Here is a 21331-nt window from a genome sequence, read left to right as displayed (position 1 = left end):
ATTAAATTAAAGTTTCTCATTAAGGATGAACTTGAAACCAAAGCAGGAAGAAAAATACTCAACTGTATAAACTAAGGGAGGAAGACTGAAGCTTGAGTGGGAAATCTGAGAGTTGTAGGCTATCTATCCTGGGTCTTGAAAGCTTAGAACTGCGGCGCCTAAAACACGATTTAAGTATTGCCAACAAGATCATATGCTGCAACGTCCTTCCGGTCAATGACTACTTCAGCTTCAACCGCAACAACACAAGAGCACACAACAGATTCAAACTTAATATTAACCGCTCCAAACTTGACTGTAAAAAATATGACTTTAACAATCGAGTTGTTGAAGCGTGGAACTCATTACCTGACTCAGTAGTGTCAACCCCTAACCCCCAACATTTTCCCCTTATACTATCCACGATTGACCTCTCCAGGTTCCTTAGAGGTCAGTAAGGGGCGTATATAAGTGCACTGATGTGCCTATCGTCCCCTGTCCAATTGTCTTTCCTTAACTCATGTATCATATATATTCTCTCCTTATCTCTTATATCATATATATTCTCTCCCTCTCATCTTCTTTTACTTTCTATCGTTATATATACAGTGATCCCCCGTTTATTGCGTCCCCAACCATTGCGAACAGGGTACTTCGCTATTTTTCAACCCGGAAGTCAAAAATACCATCTACGCATGCGTGCCGGGCACGCATGCGTAGATGGCAGCGGCTTCCCTGGGTCTTCCCCCTCTTGCTGGCGTCAGCGAGGAGTTTCCCCACCGCCCACGCAAACTCCTCGCTGCCGCCCGCCCTTCGCCCGCCCACGCCGTTCATTCTCGCCGCTTTTGAGCTGAGTCCGGGAGCGAATTCGCTCCCGGACTCAGCTCAAAAGCGCCGATAGCAAGCGGCAAGGAACGGCTTGTCTCGGCGCTTTCGAGCTGTCAGCTCGAAAGCGCCGAGACAGGCCGTTCCTTGCCGCTTGGTATCGCCGGTTTTGAGCTGAGTCCGGAAGCGAATTCGCTTCCGGACTCAGCTCAAAACCGGCGATAGCAAGCGGCAAGGAACGGCTTGTCTCGGCGCTTTCGAGCTGTCAGCTCGAAAGCGCCGAGACAAGCCGTTCCTTGCCGCTTGCTATCGCCGGTTTTGAGCTGAGTCCGGAAGCGAATTCGCTTCCGGAGTCAGCTCAAAACCGCCGATAGCAAGCGGCAAGGAACGGCTTGTCTCGGCGCTTTCGAGCTGAGTCCGGTCAGCTCGAAAGCGCCGAGACAAGCCGTTCCTTGCCGCTTGTTATCGGCGCTTTTGAGCTGAGTCCGGAAGCGAATTCGCTTCCGGACTCAGCTCAAAAGCGCCGAGAGCCAGCGCCCCCCGGACCCCCAACCCGGGTTTGGGGGGCTGCTAGGAAGCCCTCCATGCCGGCGGCAAACAGCCGCCCCGCCCCCAATCTTCGGCTCCTCGCTAGCGCTGTGGGAGTAAAAACACCGTCTGCACATGCGCAGACGGTGTTTTTACTTCCGCATCGCTACTTCGCGAAAACCCGCTCGTTGCGGGGGCTCCTGGAACGGAACCCTCGCAACGAGCGGGGGATCACTGTATTACTTAATGCCTATTCTCTTCCATATGTATTGTATATTGGATAAAGAATAAATAAAAATAATAAATAAAAATAACCTCCCTTGTGAATTATGGGTAGGACAGTTTTCCTCCACCAAAGGACTGACTCATTCCATTGGAAAATGCTTTGAAAGCATAGAGCAACATTTAAGGAACTAAAAGCTCAGATAAATCTCAGCATGATTGTTCCTCTCGTGAGAAATTCATTTCCTCAAGTTCTTTTTTCACAAATATCTCATTTTTACAATGATTCCCCCAGCCAAGCAGCAACATAAATCAATGTTTTTTAGTCTTGACAACTTTAAGAAGGGTAGACTTCAACTCCTAGAATTCCCCACCCTCTTAAATCTGTCAAGGTTGAAAAACACTGACGTAGAACATCTAATTTTTCTGGGCAATAATACGGAAGTAATTTGCCCTTCTTCTCTCCATGCTGGGAGGTTTTCCAATTTCCTAATTTAGTCCACAGCCTGAGGATTTCATGATGGCCTCACATCCAAAACCAGGTCCTAGCTGTGACTTAACCATGTGGGCTATTGACTGGGGTTTGTTTGGTTCTTGCAGGATATATGAACAGAGAAATTAGGTTGTCTTGGTCTTCGCTGAGATTTTAGGTTATTGGCCTTCAATTCCTGCCAAGGTTTTATACTAAGAGCCCTGGTGGCACAGTGGTTAGAATGGTCTTGAGATATGGCAGTTCTGTGTTAGCAAAAACTTCAGAAGAGAAGGATTTAGGGGTAGTGATTTCTGACAGTCTCAAAATGGGTGAGCAGTGTGGTCGGGTGGTAGGAAAAGCAAGTAGGATGCTTGGCTGCATAACTAGAGGTATAAAAAGCAGGAAGAGGGAGATTGTGATCCCCTTATATAGAGCGCTGGTGAGACCACATTTGGAGTAGTACTGTGTTCAGTTCTGCAGACCTCGCCTACAAAAAGATATTGACAAAATTGAACAGGTCCAAAGACAGGCTGCAAGAATGGTGGAAGGTCTTAAGCATAAAACGTATCAGGAAAGACTTAATGAACTCAATCTGTATAGTCTGGAGGACAGAAGGAAAAGGGGGGACATGATCGAAACATTTAAATATGTTAAAGGGTTAAATAAGGTTCAGGAAGGAAGTGTTTTTAATAGGGAAGTGAACACAAGAACAAGGGGACACAATCTGAAGTTAGTTGGGGGAAAGATCAAAAGCAACGTGAGAAAATATTATTTTACTGAAAGAGTAGTAGATCCTTGGAACAAACTTCCAGCAGATGTGGTTGGTAAATCCACAGTAACTGAATTTAAACATGCCTGGGATAAATATAGATCCATTGTAAGATAAAATACAGGAAATAGTATAAGGGCAGACTAGATGGACCATGAGGTCTTTTTCTGCTGTCAGTCTTCTATGTTTCTATGATAGAACCTAGAAATTTGAAGGTCTCTACTGTTGATACTGCCAGGCTGTTTCTAAGCCCAAATATGGAAGTTGATGCTTCTCTACTGGGTCACCCTAGAATCGATTTAATAAATACCCACACTTCTTTTGGATGTCTATTCTTAAGGATGTTCAATTAAAAAGAAGCTAAGAGACCTTCTTGTCTTTGCAGCTTGAATACACAGCAAGGCTTGACTTTCTGTGGCGTGGCCAGGCCAAAGAAGAAATCAACGAGATGAAGGAGTTAAGAGAACACAACGAAAATATGCTACGCAATATCCTGCCAAGCCATGTGGCCCGTCACTTCCTGGAAAAGGACCGAGATAATGAAGTATGTAAGAACTGGTTCTAGTAATAGACATACCAAAAAAAAAAAAAAAAGCTAAGCTTCATTTTTAGAGTGGGTGGGCGGGTGGGCGGGCGGGCGGATGGATGGATGGATGGATAGATAGTGTCAGGTGAACAATTAAGACATCTGAGAAAATAAATGAACTTCCACGTCTTTTTTGTGGCAGCCCCTGACAGACAGACAGACAGACAGACAGACAGACAGGCAGACAGGTAGATGATAGACAGACAGACAGACAGACAGACAGACAGATAGATAGAGACAGACAGACAGAGACAGACAGACAGACAGACAGACAGACAGACAGACACATACAGAGTCATTGGACATAAGATGAGTGGCAGATAAATAAATAAATAAATGCAATAAATTAGAAGCTGGTCAAGGTCCCTCCCAAGCCTGTGACATTAACTCTTTCCTGCCCTCTGAAGTAGCTACCTAAGGAAAAAGAACATTGCCTGCTTCCTAATGGCAAGCCATATCTGTTCTTAGCACGGAAAGCATACTTGCTATTTGCAAGAGTAATTCTGTAAGGCTGCCTTTGATCTCTCTCTCCCAGACTTCTTACCCCAAACCACCCAGGCTTTTCCCCCCTCCTGCTGTTACATTGACTAATCATACCTGCAGAGAGTTTCTGCATCAGCTGCCTGCATCGTTCAAGGTTCAGTACAGTAAACACTTATTTACGTAATATGCTAACCTCCCTCTTCCCCAGGGAAGTCAATGGGGAAATGAATGCTTTCCTTTCTGCACAGATTAGCTTAAAGCTCACCGCACAAAAGCTTCCGAATCCAGAAAACAAGCGAACGGCAAAACAGATTGCATTTCAACCTTTCGCAGCCTCTCCAGATGTGTGGGCAGCTCCTGTTTGATTCGCAGTTATGTAAGGGAGTCAGGTGTTTAGAGGGTGTTAAATTCTTGGACTCTGCCTTTTGGGGAACTAAAATTAGATTTTGTCAGGCTTCCCAAGTAGCCCAGACCGGACCGCATGAGCTAATTCTACTCAATTGTAAGAACCAATCATGCAGGTCTGAAAGGACAAATCTCCCACTGTCTTCTTTACAGTCTGAGTATTTGGGGTGGTTTGCTCCTGTTCTGGTCTGACTGGGATCTGGCTAGCTGCTCCAATAATACAAGCTTTACAGGCTCGTAATTTTCAAATAACACTTCTTTATTTATTTCTTCCACATTGGAATTCAGCATGCAAAGTGCATTCCAATCTCACAGACAAGAACTACAAAGTTATCATTCTTTCTAAATGATCATCTAAAACATCTTCTTATCTCTGGGTCAGGTTCACGCTACTTGAAAATAGTTTAATCATGCAATAAACAGACTCAGTTCTCTGGAGAAAACTGCAAACGCACCCATCTTGTTTATAGCACTTTGCAGAAAAGCATTCGTCTCTTCCATTCAAACGCAGGTGTGATGTAATTAATTAATTTACACACTCTGAAATAGCACATTAAAACTTCTTCCCCCCAAGTTTGTCTTTTCTTTTCTCCGCCCTTCTGAATTTTGCACTTAACCAAGGACTCTCTTCTACACCCCTGTTATGCAAACTTTCGTCAGGTGGCTGTTCTACTTCATTTTCATCGTCACTAGCCTCCACCACATCTCTTAAATCAGGGTAATTAACAGCTTCTACATCGTCTTCGTCTTCTGAATCTGACATTTCCAAAGGCTGACAGGGACCATTCACAACAGCTCCCAGTTTGGACTGGTTTTTAGAACCAGTAGCGGTGGCAGCAGGAAGCTCCATCCACCTGCCTGGGATGCTTTTGCGCAGAAGAGTTGCTCATACAAGCGTGAACCAGTTGCAAACTAATTCAGGACCCACTACTGGAAAGACTGTGTCACTTCTCGGTTTTTTTTCTCCACCCATTATGCAGCTCTGGGCTATGCCAGCAGCCCCCAACGTTTTCTTTTCTTTTTTAAAAAATATTTTTTATTGATTTTTTAAAAATATAAGACAGGACAAGACATACAACATTTAACATAAAAAGGAGGTACAGTTGCTCCGCTCGATATAGAAGTCTTCTTAATACAGAAAAAAAAACCTAATCCTAAATTAGACCAATACAGAAAAATGAACTTATCAATAAAATATCTCTATATAATAAAAATCTTATCTTTTCAATACTTTCCAGCAGTTATATAATTATAGTTAAAATAATTAAAATCAATTTGAAAAAAAGAAATAAACTTATCTATCAAATATAATATATTCAATCTAGTAAATTTAACTATTCAATACTTCATTATAATATCTTTAAGGATCTTTTTTTTGTGTTCCACCAGTTGTAAACAATCTGCCAAGTTTTATAAAATTCTGTTTCAGCTTGGTTATTTAACCGTCTCATCATCATATCCAATTCTGCACATTACATAATCTTCCTAAAAACCTCTTCCTCTTTTGGGATTTCCTTTCCTTTACATTTTTGTGCAAACACGATCCTTGCAGCTACTAAAATATGAATTATTAAATAATATGTTTCTTTTTTATACCTAGTATCTGTAAAACCTAATAGAAAAAATTCTGGGGTCTTCCTAATTTCTTCTTTGTTTTTTCCTTTAACCATTTTTCTACCTTATTCCAATAAATCTTTGTTTTTGGACATGTCCACCATGTATGAAAGTACGTGCAAATTTCTTTTTTACATTTCCAACAAATAGGTGAAGTACTTGGAAACATCTTTGAAATCCTATGAACAAACAGAAAGATTAGAAATGTTAGATTATAGCCCTCAACGTTTTCACCTGGGTAGCCCAGCCTAAGGGGTATGGGAGGGCATGTGAGTGGCAGGCACATGAACACAGCTCCCTTTGTGTCAGCAGCAGACACACAATCCCATTGATTCCACGAATGAATAGAATCAAGATCGTGTAAAGTACTAGTACCATTTTACAAAGCCTTGGTAATACCGCATCCACTTTTGGTCACCACAATGCAAAAAAGATGTTGAGACTTTTGAAAGAGTGCAGAGAACAGCAACAAGGATAATTAGGGGACTAGAGGCTAAAACGTGTAAAGAAAGGTTGCAGGAATTGGGTATGTCTAGTTTAATGAAAAGAAAAACCACGGGTGACATGATAGCAGTGTCCCAATATCTTAGGGGCTGCCACAAAAAAGGGAGTCAAGCTAATCTCCAAAGCACCTGAGGATAGGACAAGAAGCAATGGGTGGAAATTAAATAAGGAGGCAAGCAATCTAGAACTAAGGAGAAATTTCCTGACAGTTAGAACAATTAATCAGTGGAACAACTTGCCTCCAAAATTGTAAATGCTCCAACACTGGAATTTTTAAGAAGAGATTGAAGAACCATTTGTCTGATATGGTATAGGGCAGTGATGGCGAACCTATGGCATGGTGCCACAGGTGGCACGCAGAGCCATATCTGCTGGTATGTGAACCGTTGCCCTAGCTCAGTTCCAAGGTGCATGAGTGTGCTGGCCAGCTGATTTTTTGGCTTGCACAGAGGCTCTGGGAGGGGGTTTTTTGGCTTCCAAAGAGCCTCTGAGGGATGGGGGAGGGCGTTTTTACCCTCTGCCGGCTCCAGCGAAGCCTTTGGAGCCTGGGGTGGGCAAAACACAAGCCTACTGGGCCCACCAGAAGTAGGGGCCTGTTTCTGGCCTCCAAAGGGCCCCTGGCGGGTGGGGGAAGGTGTTTTCGCCCTCCCCAGGCATTGAATTATGTATGGGTGTGGACACTCGTGCAGGCGTGATAGTGTATGAACGTGTTCTTTTGGCACCTGGGGAAAAAAGGCTGGCATCACTGGTATAGGATTTCCTACCTAAGCAGGGAATTAGATTAGAAGATCTCCAGGGTCCCTTCCAACTCTGTTTATTCTATTCTATTCTATTCTACTCTACTCTACTCTACTCGATTCTAATTCACCATGCATGCCGATAGAACATTCATTAGCCACTGTTCACAGTCATTGGTGTTTGTGATCTTCTGCTCTTTGGGGTTATTTACTGATGGGGATGTGCAATATTTTAACCAAGTACCCTCATCCCTGTTCCTGGTTGATGCTATTTTGTTTGCATAAGGATCAGCACACCAACCATGAGCTTACCAGCAGTAGGTTCTAAATATAGATGCATTTGCCCTGGGAAGCTAGCAACAAGTTCCCACAGTGATCACGGTGAAGAAATGTCTATGCAAAAAGCAAACTGTTCTACCAGCAGGAGATAATTTTTTAGACTTCCAGGTTTAATTGTGGGCTCCTTGGTACACTCTGAGCTTGGTGGTTTCCTTGTAGACGTTTCATTACCCAATTATGTAATCTTATCAGTGCTAGATCAGAAGTGATATTCAACCGGTTCGGACCAATTCACTCAAACTGGTAGCAGAAACTGCGGAACTACAGCTAGCAGTTATCCGAAAAAACCTGCACTGCTGCAATGTAACCACTGCACCAGTCTGGCTCTAAGCCACCACGCTGCTCAAAATAAGCACATATTAATAGCAAGAAAATCAAATACTACACCTAGTGATGCATATAATTATGGCAGCTAGAATGACTTAAGCCCAAACGTGGAAAAACCAAAATATATCCCATCAGAAAGCCAAATTATCAAAAAAAAAAATTATAGATGCGTAGAGATGGATGAGATGTCGACTGATATTAAGGGAACAAAAGGAAACAAATACAACAAGATATGGGGGAAATGGTACAAATGGATCCAAAAGAGAAATATGATAGAATGACATTAAATATTAGAATACACAACAAATCAAATGCATGACAAATAGAAATGCAAACACAAATGTCCAAACTAACTGAAAATTTTACCTATCCATAGCTTTTTCTATTTAGTTCATTATAAATATATGTACATATATGTTCTGTCTGGGTGCCCCCAGACCTCAACACCAACTGGAAAAAACAGCCAGACACGCTGGTAAAAGCAAAAGTACTTTATAGCTTGAAAAATAAACACAGAGAAAAACCTGTTCTTCCCCACAGGCAGGTTATGAGACTTTACAGCAGAGTCCTGATGTCCAGACAATACAGCAGCCTTCTTGCTGGCACACCCACCACTGTAGAGAATAAGACCCCCCACCTTTTCCCCCCAAGGTTTCAGTATTCAAAGTCACAAACCAGAATTCCAAGACGCCAAAGAGCACAGCCAGGTCCCAGGACTCCCAAAGATAATACTCCACAAGCCAGGAAGGGTGGGTCTGCCTTTTAGCCTTTCCAGAGAGCACCACACCCAAACCCAGCTGTTGCCTCTTTAGTGCTGAAAGTACCTAGCTAATTGGTCCCTTCTTTGTGTTGCTCTTCTCTGTCGCAGATCGATTATTGCTTGTGCATTTTCCTCTAAGGAATCCAGGCTGCTTGCTGGGGAGAGCTCCCTCTCGGGGGCCTCTGGCTGTTCCCCCTCTTCCTCAGCCTGAGATTCCTCCTCCTCGTCTGCCTGCACCTCCTGTTCCTCATCCTCCTCTTCTGAGCAGGAAACCGACAGAAGATCAGCCGTTCCCTGAGGGGCCTCGGACGGAATCACAACAATATATACACATTCACCTAGTTTTCCTGCTCTTTCTATCTTTTTCATAATGAAATGATTATATTTTATGGTGAAAAGTAAATACAAATATAAACTGTACTTGAAATGGGATACGATCTGTAAAAATCTACCAAGATGCTCCTTTTTTTATGTTTTTGAAAACTATAAATAAATCTTTAAAAAATAATAATATCAAGAAAAAGCACGCCTTTGTTCTCCCCTGCAAAATGTCCCTTATTGGCATCTCTTTTTTTATATACTCCTCTGCCCTCCTCTACATTTCTAGGATCTCTACTCTCAGTCCTACGATGCTGTGGGCGTCATGTTTGCCTCGATCCCTGGTTTTGCTGACTTCTATTCCCAGACCGAAATGAACAACCAGGGCGTGGAATGCCTACGACTGCTGAATGAAATCATTGCTGATTTTGACGAGGTAATTTTGCAACCTTTAGGGACCTGGAGAGGGAGTGAGATTTAAGGAAAGACTTAATGAACTCAATCTGTATAGTCTGGAGCAGTGTTTCCCAACCTTGGCAACTTGAAGATATCTGGACTTCAACTCCCAGAATTCCCCAGCCAGCATTCGCTGGCTGGGGAATTCTGGGAGTTGAAGTCCAAATATCTTCAAGTTGCCAAGGTTGGGAAACACTGGTCTGGAGGACAGAAGGGAAAGGGGGGATGTGATCGAAAACATTTAAATATGTTAAAGGATTAAATAAGGTTCAAGAGGTAAGTGTTTTTAATAGGAAACTGAACACAAGAACAAGGGGACACAATCTGACGTTAGTTGGGAGAAAGATCAGAAGCAACGTGAGAAAATATTATTTTACTGAAAGAGTAGTAGATGCTTGGAATAAACTCCCAACAGACGTGGCTGGTAAATCCACAGTAACTGAATTTAAACATGCCTGGGATAAACATATATCCATCCTAAAATAAAATACAGGAAATAGTATATAACGGCAGACCAGATGGACCATGAGGTCTTTTTCTGCCATCAATCTTCTATGTTTCTATGTTTCTAAATCTCAGAGGTCCAGTGGTATCATAATTTAATGAAGCAACCAGGTTTAGATGTTCTGCAGGTTTATAGAGAAACCCTCTGGGTAGCTTATTTGTTTCTCTGGCAGCCTACATGGGCTGCGGAAAGGTTAAAAGCATAAAAACCACAGCACAATTAAAACCAGGCAATAAACCCAACCAACAGAATAATTAAACGAAGCTCCTAAGCAACAAAATAGACTAGCCACAAGCCCAGGTTGAAATGCTGAGCAACACTAATATTCCAATTTTCATGAACCTCCAATGGAGGTTCATGAAAACCTCCATTGTGGCATCCGATGATTGCTACACAAGAATGCACAGATGTGCAGACATTTATTGTTACTGCTTTTCTCATGATCAGCCTGGATTGGGAAATTATAAATTGAATGGGGGTTTTTTTCATTGAGGGTTATGGTCCATGATTAGTGATGGCGAACCGAACTCGCACAATTCGGGTCCATACCGAATTTTGTGGTGTTCGGTATGCCGAGCACAAACCCGAAATTTTTTGCAACTTTGGGCAACGTTCAGGGTCGCATTCGGCGTTCGGTCGCCTTGGCAGGCCAGTAAGTGACATCTCCGTGACATCAAAGCCCCGCCCCCGAATCCCATCGTGGGAAGGCTGGGGGAGTGGGGGCGGGTGATTCTCCTTTGCCTGCCACTGCCCCCCTCCCCTTTAACATCAGAAGGAGGATGGGCGCGTGTGGTGTGTATGGGGAGCGTTTCTCCATTGGGAAAGTAAGACGGTGGCAAGTTTCTTGGTGCATTAAAGCCACCGTCGAGGTGGTCCCCGCCGAGAAATTTGCCACCGTCTTACTTTCCCAACGGAGAAACACTCCCCACACACACCGCGTGCACCCATCCTCCTTCTGATGTCAAAGGGGAGAGGGGCAGTGGCAGGCAGAGGGGAATCCCCCGCCACCACTACCCCAGCCTCCGCACCAAAAGCCAGGAAGTGAGGTCTCCGTGACATCAAAGCCCCGGCGGTGACCACTTCGTAAAAATAAACATGTTTATTTTTACATGAAAGGATCGCCCTTTTCTTGCAGCGCCGCTGCGGCGTCCTTTTTCATAAAAATAACAATGTTTATTTTTACGTGAAAAGACCTTCCTTTGAAAGAGCTGGGGAATCCCTCCCACAAAGAGATTCCAGGGGCAGACCTTTGACGTCACGTCATGTATACCGACAGTTGGGGGTCAAACAACCATTTCACAGGGGTCGCCTAAGACCATGGGAAAAGACAAATTTCCCCTGGTGTTAGGAACTAAAGCTTCTATTCTGGCTCCTGACCTTCCTGCCAATCAGCTTCAAGCTCTGTTGGGAGAATTGGCGCTAGACTTATGGTTGGGGGTCACCACAACATGAGGAACTGTATTAAGTGGTCGCGGCATAGGAAAGGTTGAGAACCACTGTTTTAGGCTCAGTTGTGGTCGTAAGTCTTCGGAGAGGGGCGGCATACAAATCCAAATAATAAATAAAAATAAATAAATAAGTCAGGACCACAACTAATATTGTCTATTACTTAAAAGAAATAAATCACAAGGTGAAGGAAGTAAAATGAGATCATTTTTAGCAAGAATGTTTCTCATAACTATTTTAAAATCCATGTTTTCAGTTATTAGGTGAAGAACGATTTCAGGATATTGAGAAAATCAAAACCATCGGAAGTACCTATATGGCAGTGTCAGGACTGTCCCCTGAAAAACAGGTAAGGAGCTAATCTGATTTTCTATCATGTATTTGTCTGTTTCAAGGGAAAGACGAGAAGGAAGCCACAGGCCAGCCAAGACTAGCCGGGCAAAGCATTACATACAAACAACCCACAAATTCCCCAAAATCTCCCTCACACAGATGAGGTCACCTAGCCTGATAACACATAGGGAACAACTAGCTTGGATCACATCAAGAACTCAACAGTTGAAACCTGAGCTACACAGATTTTCAACTATGGATTTTAAATACTTTTGTGTGTGTGTGTTTGAACATTTTAATCCGAGTAAATAGAGTACTTTCTGTTGTGTTTGGGCCTGGGCCAGCCGTTGCTCCCACAGATTTATTTATTTATTTATTTATTTATTACTTAGATTTGTATGCCGCCCCTCTCCGAAGACTCGGGGCGGCTCACAACATGTAAAAAACAAATCATAAGCAATCAGACAAATTTAAAATATTTAAATATTTAAAAAACCCCATATGCTAACAGTCACACACACAGACATACCATGCATAAATTAAACGTGCCCAGGGGGAGATGTTTCAGTTCCCCCATGCCTGACGGCAAAGGTGGGTTTTAAGGAGTTTACGGAAGGCAGGAAGAGTAGGGGCAGTTCTAATCTCCGGGGGGAGTTGGTTCCAGAGGGCCGGGGCCGCCACAGAGAAGGCTCTTCCCCTGGGGCCCGCCAACCGACATTGTTTAGTTGACGGGACCCGGAGAAGGCCCACTCTGTGGGACCTAATCGGTCGCTGGGATTCGTGCGGCAGGAGGCGGTCTCGGAGATATTCTGGTCCGATGCCATGAAGGGCTTTAAAGGTCATAACCAACACTTTGAATTGTGACCGGAAATTGATCGGCAACCAATGCAGACTGCGGAGTGATGGTGAAACATGGGCATACCTAGGTAGGCCCATGACTGCTCTCGCAGCTGCATTTTGCACGATCTGAAGTTTCCGAACACTTTTCAAAGGTAGCCCCATGTAGAGAGCATTACAGTAGTCGAACCTCGAGGTGATGAGGGCATGAGTGACTGTGAGCAATGAGTCCCGGTCCAGATAGGGCCGCAACTGGTGCACCAGGCGAACCTGGGCAAACGCCCCCCTCGCCACAGCTGAAAGATGTTGTTCTAATGTGAGCTGTGGATCGAGGAGGACGCCCAAGTTGCGGACCCTCTCTGAGGGGGTCAATAATTCCCCCCCCCAGGGTGATGGACGGACAGATGGGATTGTCCTTGGGAGGCAGAACCCACAGCCACTCCGTCTTATCCGGGTTGAGCTTGAGTCTGTTGACACCCATCCAGGCCCCAACAGCCTCCAGGCACCGGCACATCACTTCCACCGCTTCGTTGACTGGGCATGGGGTGGAGATGTAAAGCTGGGTATCATCCGCATATTGATGATACCTCACCCCATGTCCTTGGATGATCTCGCCCAGCGGTTTCATGTAGATGTTGAATAGCAGGGGGGAGAGGACCGACCCCTGAGGCACCCCACAAGGGAGAAACCTAGGAGTCGACCTCTGGCCCCCCACCAACACCGACTGCGACCGGCCAGAGAGGTAGGAGGAGAACCACTGAAGGACAGTGCCTCCCACTCCCAACCCCTCCAGCCGGTGCAGAAGGATACCATGGTCGATGGTATCGAAAGCCGCTGAGAGGTCAAGGAGCACCAGGACAGAGGATAAACCCCTGTCCCGGGCCCGCCAGAGATCATCCATCAATGCGACCAAAGCGGTTTCCGTGCTGTAACCGGCCCTGAAACCCGACTGCTGGGGACCTAGATAATCGGCTTCTTCCAAGGACCGCTGGAGCTGGAGTGCCACCACCTTCTCGACAACCTTCCCCATAAAGGGAAGGTTGGAGACTGGACGATAGTTGTTAAGATGGGAGAGACGCGGCACAAAGTGAATGTGAAAGCCTGGCTGACAGCCAGGAAGATGTGGCAGACAGCCAGGAAGATGTGGCAGACAGCCAGGAAGACGTGGCAGACAGCCAGGAGGACGAGGCCACTGGGACGCAGGATTCAGCAGACAGCCCAGGGGATTTGGCCTGCAGTGCCTCAGACAGTCTTTCCTCCTTGGGTTCTTCTGCAGATCAATATATTGATCTATGTAGCCAAAGAGCTATGCAAAGAAGAGATCGCTTTAAAGAGTATTACAAATCATTATAGGAGCACCTGGGCTGGGTGTGGTTCTTTTACTGAGGGCTGAGTGTGGTTCCCTTAATGAGGGCTAAAGGGATAAAAGGGAAGAAAGGCCAAGGCAAACTGTGGCTGTTTATCTGTGTTGTTTTGTGGTTCCTGTTTCGAAGTTTCTGTGCCGTTGGAGTTTTCAAACCAGATTTTTCAGACAAGTGGGAGGTGAAAACTCTGGGACTTGCTGTTTGCTTCAAAGATTCAAAAGGACTCCTGAAACGTCTTTGCTCATTCCAGGTTGTCTTTGTTTGTTTTTCCCTGTGTTTTTTGTATGCAGCTGAAGTAAGCCTTGCATTGTTTTCGGACATTAAGAACTGTTTTTTGAGTAAGCCATTTTTGTTTATCTAATACAAGTTTGCTGATTAGCAGAGCACGTGTGTGTTTGATTTCTTTTCCTTGGACTATTACGCGTTGCCGAGCCACTCAGGCAGAACACTTTCCAAATGCAAAAATATTTCTCTATCATCTACCGCCAACACAAGTGAATACGCACAGAAACCTCGTATATAACACTTCATTCTCCTGAATTTTGTAATATACAAAATAGGATTTTTAAAAAAACTATTAACAACATGGAACCCGACAGCTACACCTGCATTTTCCGTTTCCTAAAATAATAAAAAAGTCTTTAATTTTAAAAGATTTTAAAGGATTTTAAATACTTTTTGATTGTTTGAATTTTTTTCCCTTTTTTTCATTTCTTATTCCTTCGTTATTAATTTAGACACCAAAGAAGAGAGATTTGTAAGCAGAAATGGGATAGTGCATATTTTCTTCCGGTCTCATCTTTACCCTTTGCCACTTTGAGATCCTAATAAAGCAGAGTTGTGAATTGGGCAAAAGGGTTGTTTGCTTCGATATTTCTTCAACACTTAATTCCCACACAATGGTTTTATGTTTAGATATACTGTATTTACCCATGTGGTATGGCTACATTATTTTTATCCTTCACATATGTCCCACTACCTTATCTTGTTGGTATCACTATTATGATTATTGTTACTTGGAGATTATGATTATCATTACTTGGTTGTTTTGCATGTACTCTGAGAGCTTATGCACTGGGGACAAATTCCTTGTATGTCAATCACACTTGGCCAACATTCTGCTCTATCCTACTCTACTCTACTCTGTTCTCCTCTATTTTATTCTAAATATATTCCAATATCTTAGGGGTTGCCACAAAGAAGAGGGAGTCAACCTATTTTCCAAGCCACTTGAGGGTAGAACAAGAAGCAATGGGTGGAAACTAAATAAGGAGAGAAAAACGTAGAATAACTTATTTCCTGACAGTTAGAATAATTAAACCAGTGGAATAGCTTGCCTCCAGAAGTTATAAATGCTCCAACACTGTAAACTTTTAAGAAGGTGTTGGATAACAATTTGTCAGAAGTTGTGTAGGGTTTCCTGCCTAAGCAGTGTTTTGTTTAGGCTTGGGCCAGCCATTGCTCCCACAGATGGGAGAGATGTGGCACAAAGTGAGTGCGAAAGCCTGGCTGACAGCCAGGAAGACGTGGCAGACAGCCATGAGGATGAGGCCACTGGTTCAGAGGAGTTGGCAGACAGCACGCAGGACCCAGCAGACAGCCCAGGGGATTTGGCATGCAGTCCCTCAGACAGTCTCTCTTCCTTGGATTCCTCTGCAGACCAATTCATAGACATGCATAGCAGAAGAACCATACAAAGGAGGGCTCACTTGAAGGATTATTACAGGTGATCAGAGTAGCACTTGGGCTGGGTGTGGTTCTTATACTGAGGGCTGGGTGTGGTTCCCTTAATGAGGGCTAAAGGTATAAAAGGGAACAGAGGCACAAGGCAAACTGTGGCTGTTTATCTGTGTTACTTTGTGGTTCCTGCTCTGAAGTTTCTGTTCCGTGCCTTTGGATTTCAACCCAGCCTTTTCAGGCACGTGGGAGGTGAAACCTCTGGGACTTGCTGTTTGCTCTAAAGATTCAAAGGACTCCTGAAATGTTTCTGCTCCATGCAGGTTGTCTTTGTTTGCTTTTTCCTATGTTTTGTATTTGGCTGAATTACGCCTTGCACTATCATTATTTCCTGACATTAAGGACTGTTTTGGTTAACCCTTTTTTGTTTGTTTAATACAAGTTTGCTGATTAGAAGAGCACATGTGTGTTTGATTTCTTTTCCTTGGACTGTTACGAATTGCCTGAGCCCAGACAGGCAGAACAAGCAGGGGATTGAGCTAGAAGGCTAGAAGACCTCCAAGGTCCCTTCCAACTCTGTTGTTGTTGTCGTTGCTGCTGCTGCTGTTGTTATTAGCATATTATTATTATTATTATTATTATTATTATTATTATTATTATTATTATTATTATTATTATTAATGGCATCCAAGGACAAATTAGGTAGATGAACCGAATAAGAATAGAATCTTTCTACATTTCAAAGAAAGCTCTCTTTATTGTGGTGTTGCGATATTGTGGTATTCCAAAAAGAGAAAAGCTTCTCTCCTGGCTAATATTCTGCAACGTTTAAAGTTCAATTCTCTCCACTGTTTCAGAATTTGGCTCCATTTTGACGGAGCAGCCAATCCTCCGACCCGCATGATGCATTGATTCTGTCTTTCATTCCTCAGCAGTGTGAAGATAAGTGGGGCCATTTATGCGCCCTGGCCGATTTCTCCATTGCACTGAATGAAAGCATTCAAGAGATTAACAAGCATTCTTTTAACAACTTCGAGCTCCGCATCGGTAGGTATCTGCTGGATGTTTTTAAGCCACCTCCACAGTATCCCAGATGAGCAGGGTTGCCACCAGCTGAAAACAAAGCTTTTATTTATTGAGTCACTTCAGTGCTTCTACCATAGGTAGAAATGTCACCAAAAATTAAAGATGCATTTCTTTGAAAACCTAAAGTGACTTCCCTCTTTATGTGAGCAATGTCTTCACAATATACAGTGGTACCTCATCTTACGAATGCCTCTTCTAACGAACGTTTCGAGATACGAACCCGGTGTTTAAGATTTTTTTGCCTCTTCTTCTGAACTATTTTCACCTTACGAACCCAAGCCGCTGCTGCTGGGATGAAGGGGTTTCTTTTTTTCCCCCTTTTTTGAAGAAAGAAAAGGGAGGGGTGGCTTGGAGGGGGAAAGACTTTGCATTAACAAAAGTAGGAGAACAGCATGCTTGCAGAGGCACTGAAAGGGTGTCTTTTGAAGAAAGAAAAGGGAGGGGCGGCTTGGAGGGGGAAAGACTTTGCATTAACAAAAGTAGGAGAACAGCGTGCTTGCAGAGGCACTGAAAGGGTGTCTTTTGAAAAACGAAAAGGGAGGGGCGGCTTGGAGGGGGAAAGACTTTACATTAACAAAAGTAGAACAGCGTGCTTGCAGAGGCACTGAAAGGGTGTCTTTTGAAGAAAGAAAAGGGCGGGGCGGCTTGGAGGGGGAAAGACTTTGCATTAACAAAAGTAGGAGAACAGCGTGCTTGGAGGGGCACTGAAAGGGTGTCTTTTGAAGAAAGAAAAGGGAGGGGCGCCCCCCTTGCCTTTCTTCCTTTCCACTCACCCTTTAGCCTAGCCTTGCTTCTTCCACCCGCCCCCTTTAGCTGCTCCTCCCTGCCCTCTGTTCGCCTCCCTTCTAAAGTTTGGGATTTTCCTGAAGGATTTTCACGCATTATTTGCTTTTACATTGATTCCTATGGGAAACATTGTTTCGTCTTATGAACTTTTCACCTTACGAACCTCCTCCTGGAACCAATTAAGTTCGTATCATGAGGTACCACTGTAGTTAGATTCACTGGAGACAGTACTGGGCTGCCGCCCATGGGGGCGGGTGGGAACACACACAATGAGGGTAGTAAGAAGGGGTGGGCTGCTGCCCAGACGGGGGGGGGAACGCGGTGTGGTAGCGAAAATGGAGCTGCACCCCAGAGCACCCAATTTGCACTGAAAGATGTTGAAAGAAAATGCAGGGCGTCCTGCATAAGCTACGCCCACAGTACGGTATTAAAAATTTTGGTAGCCTTTCACTGGTAGTAAGTTTATGCACTATTTATTGAATACTTAATACAGTGTTCTCTCGATTTTCGCGGGTTCAAACTTCGTGAAAAGTCTATACCACGGTTTTTCAAAAATATTAATTAAAAAAATACTTCGCTGTTTTTTCCCCTATACCACGTTTTTTCCCGCCCGATGAAAGTTCATCGCTAAACTTTCGTCCGCCTTTAATAAATATTTTTTTTAATAAACTTTAATAAATAAACATGGTGAGTAATAATCTAAATGGTTGCTAAGGGAATGGGAAATTGTAATTTAGGGGTTTAAAGTGTTAAGGGGAGGCTTGTGATACTGTCCATAGCCAAAAATAGTGTATTTACTTCCGCATCTCTACTTCGCGGAAATTCGACTTTCGCGAGTGGTCTTGGAATGCATCCCCCACGAAAGTCGAGGGAACACTGTAATTTTTTTTAAATTGTCCTTCCTTCTCTAGTACCTTAGTATGATCCTTAATTACTTTTAAAATAGGAAATAATTAAATACTATGTTTTTACCCATAAACGCTTTAATCATTTTAATCATTATCTAGAACTGAACTTTTATAGCAATGAAAGAAAATTGAGCTACTTGACTAATCTGTTATCATACTGAACCTTAAGGGTTCAGTACAAAACCTTAAAATGTTACTGTGCTCCTCCACAAATCATGCTGTCTATCATTTGTCCTTTTTGTGGTTATTCAAATAATGTGACTTAATCAACGGAAAAAGAGTCCAAGCACCTATTTGAAAACTTATCTTGGTTCATAAGCCACTCCCACCCAGTCACATGACCTTTAAGCCACCCCCAGTCACATGGTTCTCAAGCCACACCTACAAAATAAGCCATGCCCACAGTATGGCAGTAAAAATTTTGGCAGCCCACATTGGCTGGAGACCTCAGATTTCGTAGGATTGCTCCCAGTAGTGAGATTGAAATAATTTAACAACTGATTCTCTGCGCTAATGATGAGCTGGGTAGGTGTGGCTGGGTGGTCATGTGACTGGATGGGCGTGGCCAACTCAACATCACTCACATCAAGAGGCGCTTCTCCTCGCCTGGCTTCTCATGAAGACCCTTTCCCCAGATAGAAAAAGAAACCACGAAGCAGGGGGAAAAATCAAACACCCAAATGTTTATTTCCTGCCGTCCTTACAGGATTAGCATTGTAAAATGGAGAAAAAAACAAAAGGAGATTTCTTCCAAACTGCTTAGAAAGTTAACAATTGGTTCTAGCGAATTCAATTCAATTTATTAGATTTGTATGTCGCTCCTCTCCAAAAACTCGGGGCGGCTCACAATCATAAACAATGTACAAATCCAATGTATAAAACACAATTTAAAAACCCTTATAATAAAATAATCACACAACCCAATCAAACCATACATAAACCAAGTAGTTAGGGGAGGTGTCAATTTCTCCATGCCTGGCGGCACCAGTGAGTTTTCAACAACTTATGAAAGGCGAGGAGGGTGGGCAGTTCTGATCTCCTGGGGGAGTTGGTTCCAGAGAGCTGGGACTGCCACAGATAAGGCTCTTCCCCTGGGCCCCGCCAGACGACATTGCTTAGTCGACGGCACCCGGAGAAGGCCAACTCTGTGGGACCTAATCAGCCGCTGGGATTCGTGCAGCAGAAGACGGTCCCGGAGGTATTCTGGTCCGATGCCATGTAGGGCTTTATTGGTCATAACCAACACTTTGAATGCAGGCGATGGAGTGTTGATAAGACGTGGGCGAATCTAGGAAGCCCCGCTTCCGCTCCGATTCCTCGGAGAGGGGCGGTGTACAAATGTAATAATAATAAATAAGCCCCACAATTGCTCTCGCGGCCGCATTCTGCACGATCTGAATAGATGTGAATGGGTTGAATCCCACCACTGGTTGCTCTATTCCATAACTATAATTTGCTTTTTCTCTTCTTCTTAGGTATCAGCCAGGGCTCGGTTGTAGCCGGGGTCATTGGTGCTAAGAAACCACAGTATGATATCTGGGGCAAAACTGTTAATTTAGCTAGTCGCATGGACAGTACCGGAATTAGTGGCCGAATACAAGTGCCTGAGGACACCTATCTGATCTTGAAGGACCGTGGATTCGCCTTTGACTATCGGGGAGAGATTTATGTCAAGGGCATCAGCGAGCAAGAAGGCAAAATCAAGACACACTTCCTCCTGGGAAGAGTCCAGCCCAACCCTTTGACCATGCAACCAAGAAAACTGACCGGACAATATTCCTTAGCTGCTGTCGTGCTGGGGCTCGTGCAATCTCTGAACAGGCAAAAGCAGAAGCAAATTTTAAACGAGAACAATAATTCGGGCATCATTAAGGGTCATTACAATCGGCGGACTTTACTAACTCCGGGCGGGTCTGAATCAACTGTCCAGGCAGAAGCCGCCGACAAGACGGATTTGCCATAAGCCTGCATCTCCCTTGTGATTTCCTTTTTGGTTTTTTTTTTTTTAATTTCTTTTATATATGAAATAAATATATAAATAAATATGTTTTAATTTTTTTTAGAACCAGCTTTTTTTTTTCCTTTTTCTTTCAATGGATTTGTCGCATCCACAGCTGCACCATTTTCAACTGAGGTTGCTTTTAGCCATGCTTCAAAAGTCCTGCTCCAATTTGGAAATCTGGGTTCTGATTTTGGAGTCGGGACATCTGAGATTTGATTCCCTGCCACCCATTTCTGTGCTTAGAAAAACAAAAAACAGGACGCAGTAGGTGTTCTGCCGGACTCTCTGGTAGGAGCCTCCCGAAAATTCAAAGGTACAAATTTCAGACACACACACGTTTGAAAATTCAAAACAATGTTCTTTATCACAAAATTCAAAATAAAGTAAGCACACTTTTTGTATTGCAAAGAGCACTCATCCCAAAACGACTTGGTAGTTTGTACAAGTCCCTTATCAGTACGTAAGTACTTAGCTTGTGTTCTGTCGGGCTCTCTGGTAGAATCCTCCCAAAAATCAAGGAGACAAATTGCAGACACACACACGTTTGAAAATTCAGAACAATGTTCTCTATCACAAAATTCAAAATAAACTAAGCACTCTTTGTATTGCAAAGAGCACTCGTCCCAAAACAACCTGGAGGTTTGTACAAGTCCCTTATCAGTTTGTAAGTACTTAGCTTGTAGCTGTGAAGAAAGTCACGGCCCTTCTTCTTCCACGAAGTGAAACACACTTTGCTCTGCTTTGGTTTCAAAGTGGTGAAAAGTCAACAAACAAAGGCCCGGAGTCAGCAAGACATTCATGAAACACAACGATCAGATAATTCTCCACAATGGCCAAACCCACACGCTGCTATTTATAGCAGCAGCACTAATTACAGGAGCCCCACCCAACCACAGGTGGCCTCATTTATTTTTGTAATAATCCTTTAGTTGTTGCTTCCTATGCATCACTCTACGCATGCGCGGATGTGTCATTAATTCTTGTTCAGAATCCAGAGATGATACAGATGATTGATCTCCTCCTGGGCTGTCTGCCAAACTCTCCTCCTCCCTGTCACTCAGGC

At 43.7% G+C, this 21331-nt stretch overlaps 1 protein-coding gene across 1 annotated transcript in view; it reads left to right on the top strand.

Annotated features, from left to right (window-relative positions):
* The window catches only part of ADCY8 (adenylate cyclase 8), a 167898-nt gene extending 147630 nt beyond the window's left edge, over nucleotides 1-20268 (top strand). Inside the window, exons 14-18 of the mRNA XM_070748307.1 lie at nucleotides 3181-3339; nucleotides 9158-9304; nucleotides 11532-11624; nucleotides 16419-16533; nucleotides 19742-20268. Of these exons, the coding sequence (XP_070604408.1) occupies nucleotides 3181-3339; nucleotides 9158-9304; nucleotides 11532-11624; nucleotides 16419-16533; nucleotides 19742-20229 (1002 nt within the window). The 3' untranslated portion in view covers nucleotides 20230-20268. The remainder of the gene's footprint in view (nucleotides 1-3180; nucleotides 3340-9157; nucleotides 9305-11531; nucleotides 11625-16418; nucleotides 16534-19741) is intronic.
* Nucleotides 20269-21331: the final 1063 nt, after the last annotated feature.

The sequence above is a fragment of the Erythrolamprus reginae genome, chromosome 3 (genome assembly GCF_031021105.1).
Source record: "Erythrolamprus reginae isolate rEryReg1 chromosome 3, rEryReg1.hap1, whole genome shotgun sequence".
Lineage (NCBI taxonomy): Eukaryota > Metazoa > Chordata > Lepidosauria > Squamata > Dipsadidae > Erythrolamprus > Erythrolamprus reginae.
This window is presented reverse-complemented; position numbering and strand designations above follow the sequence as displayed.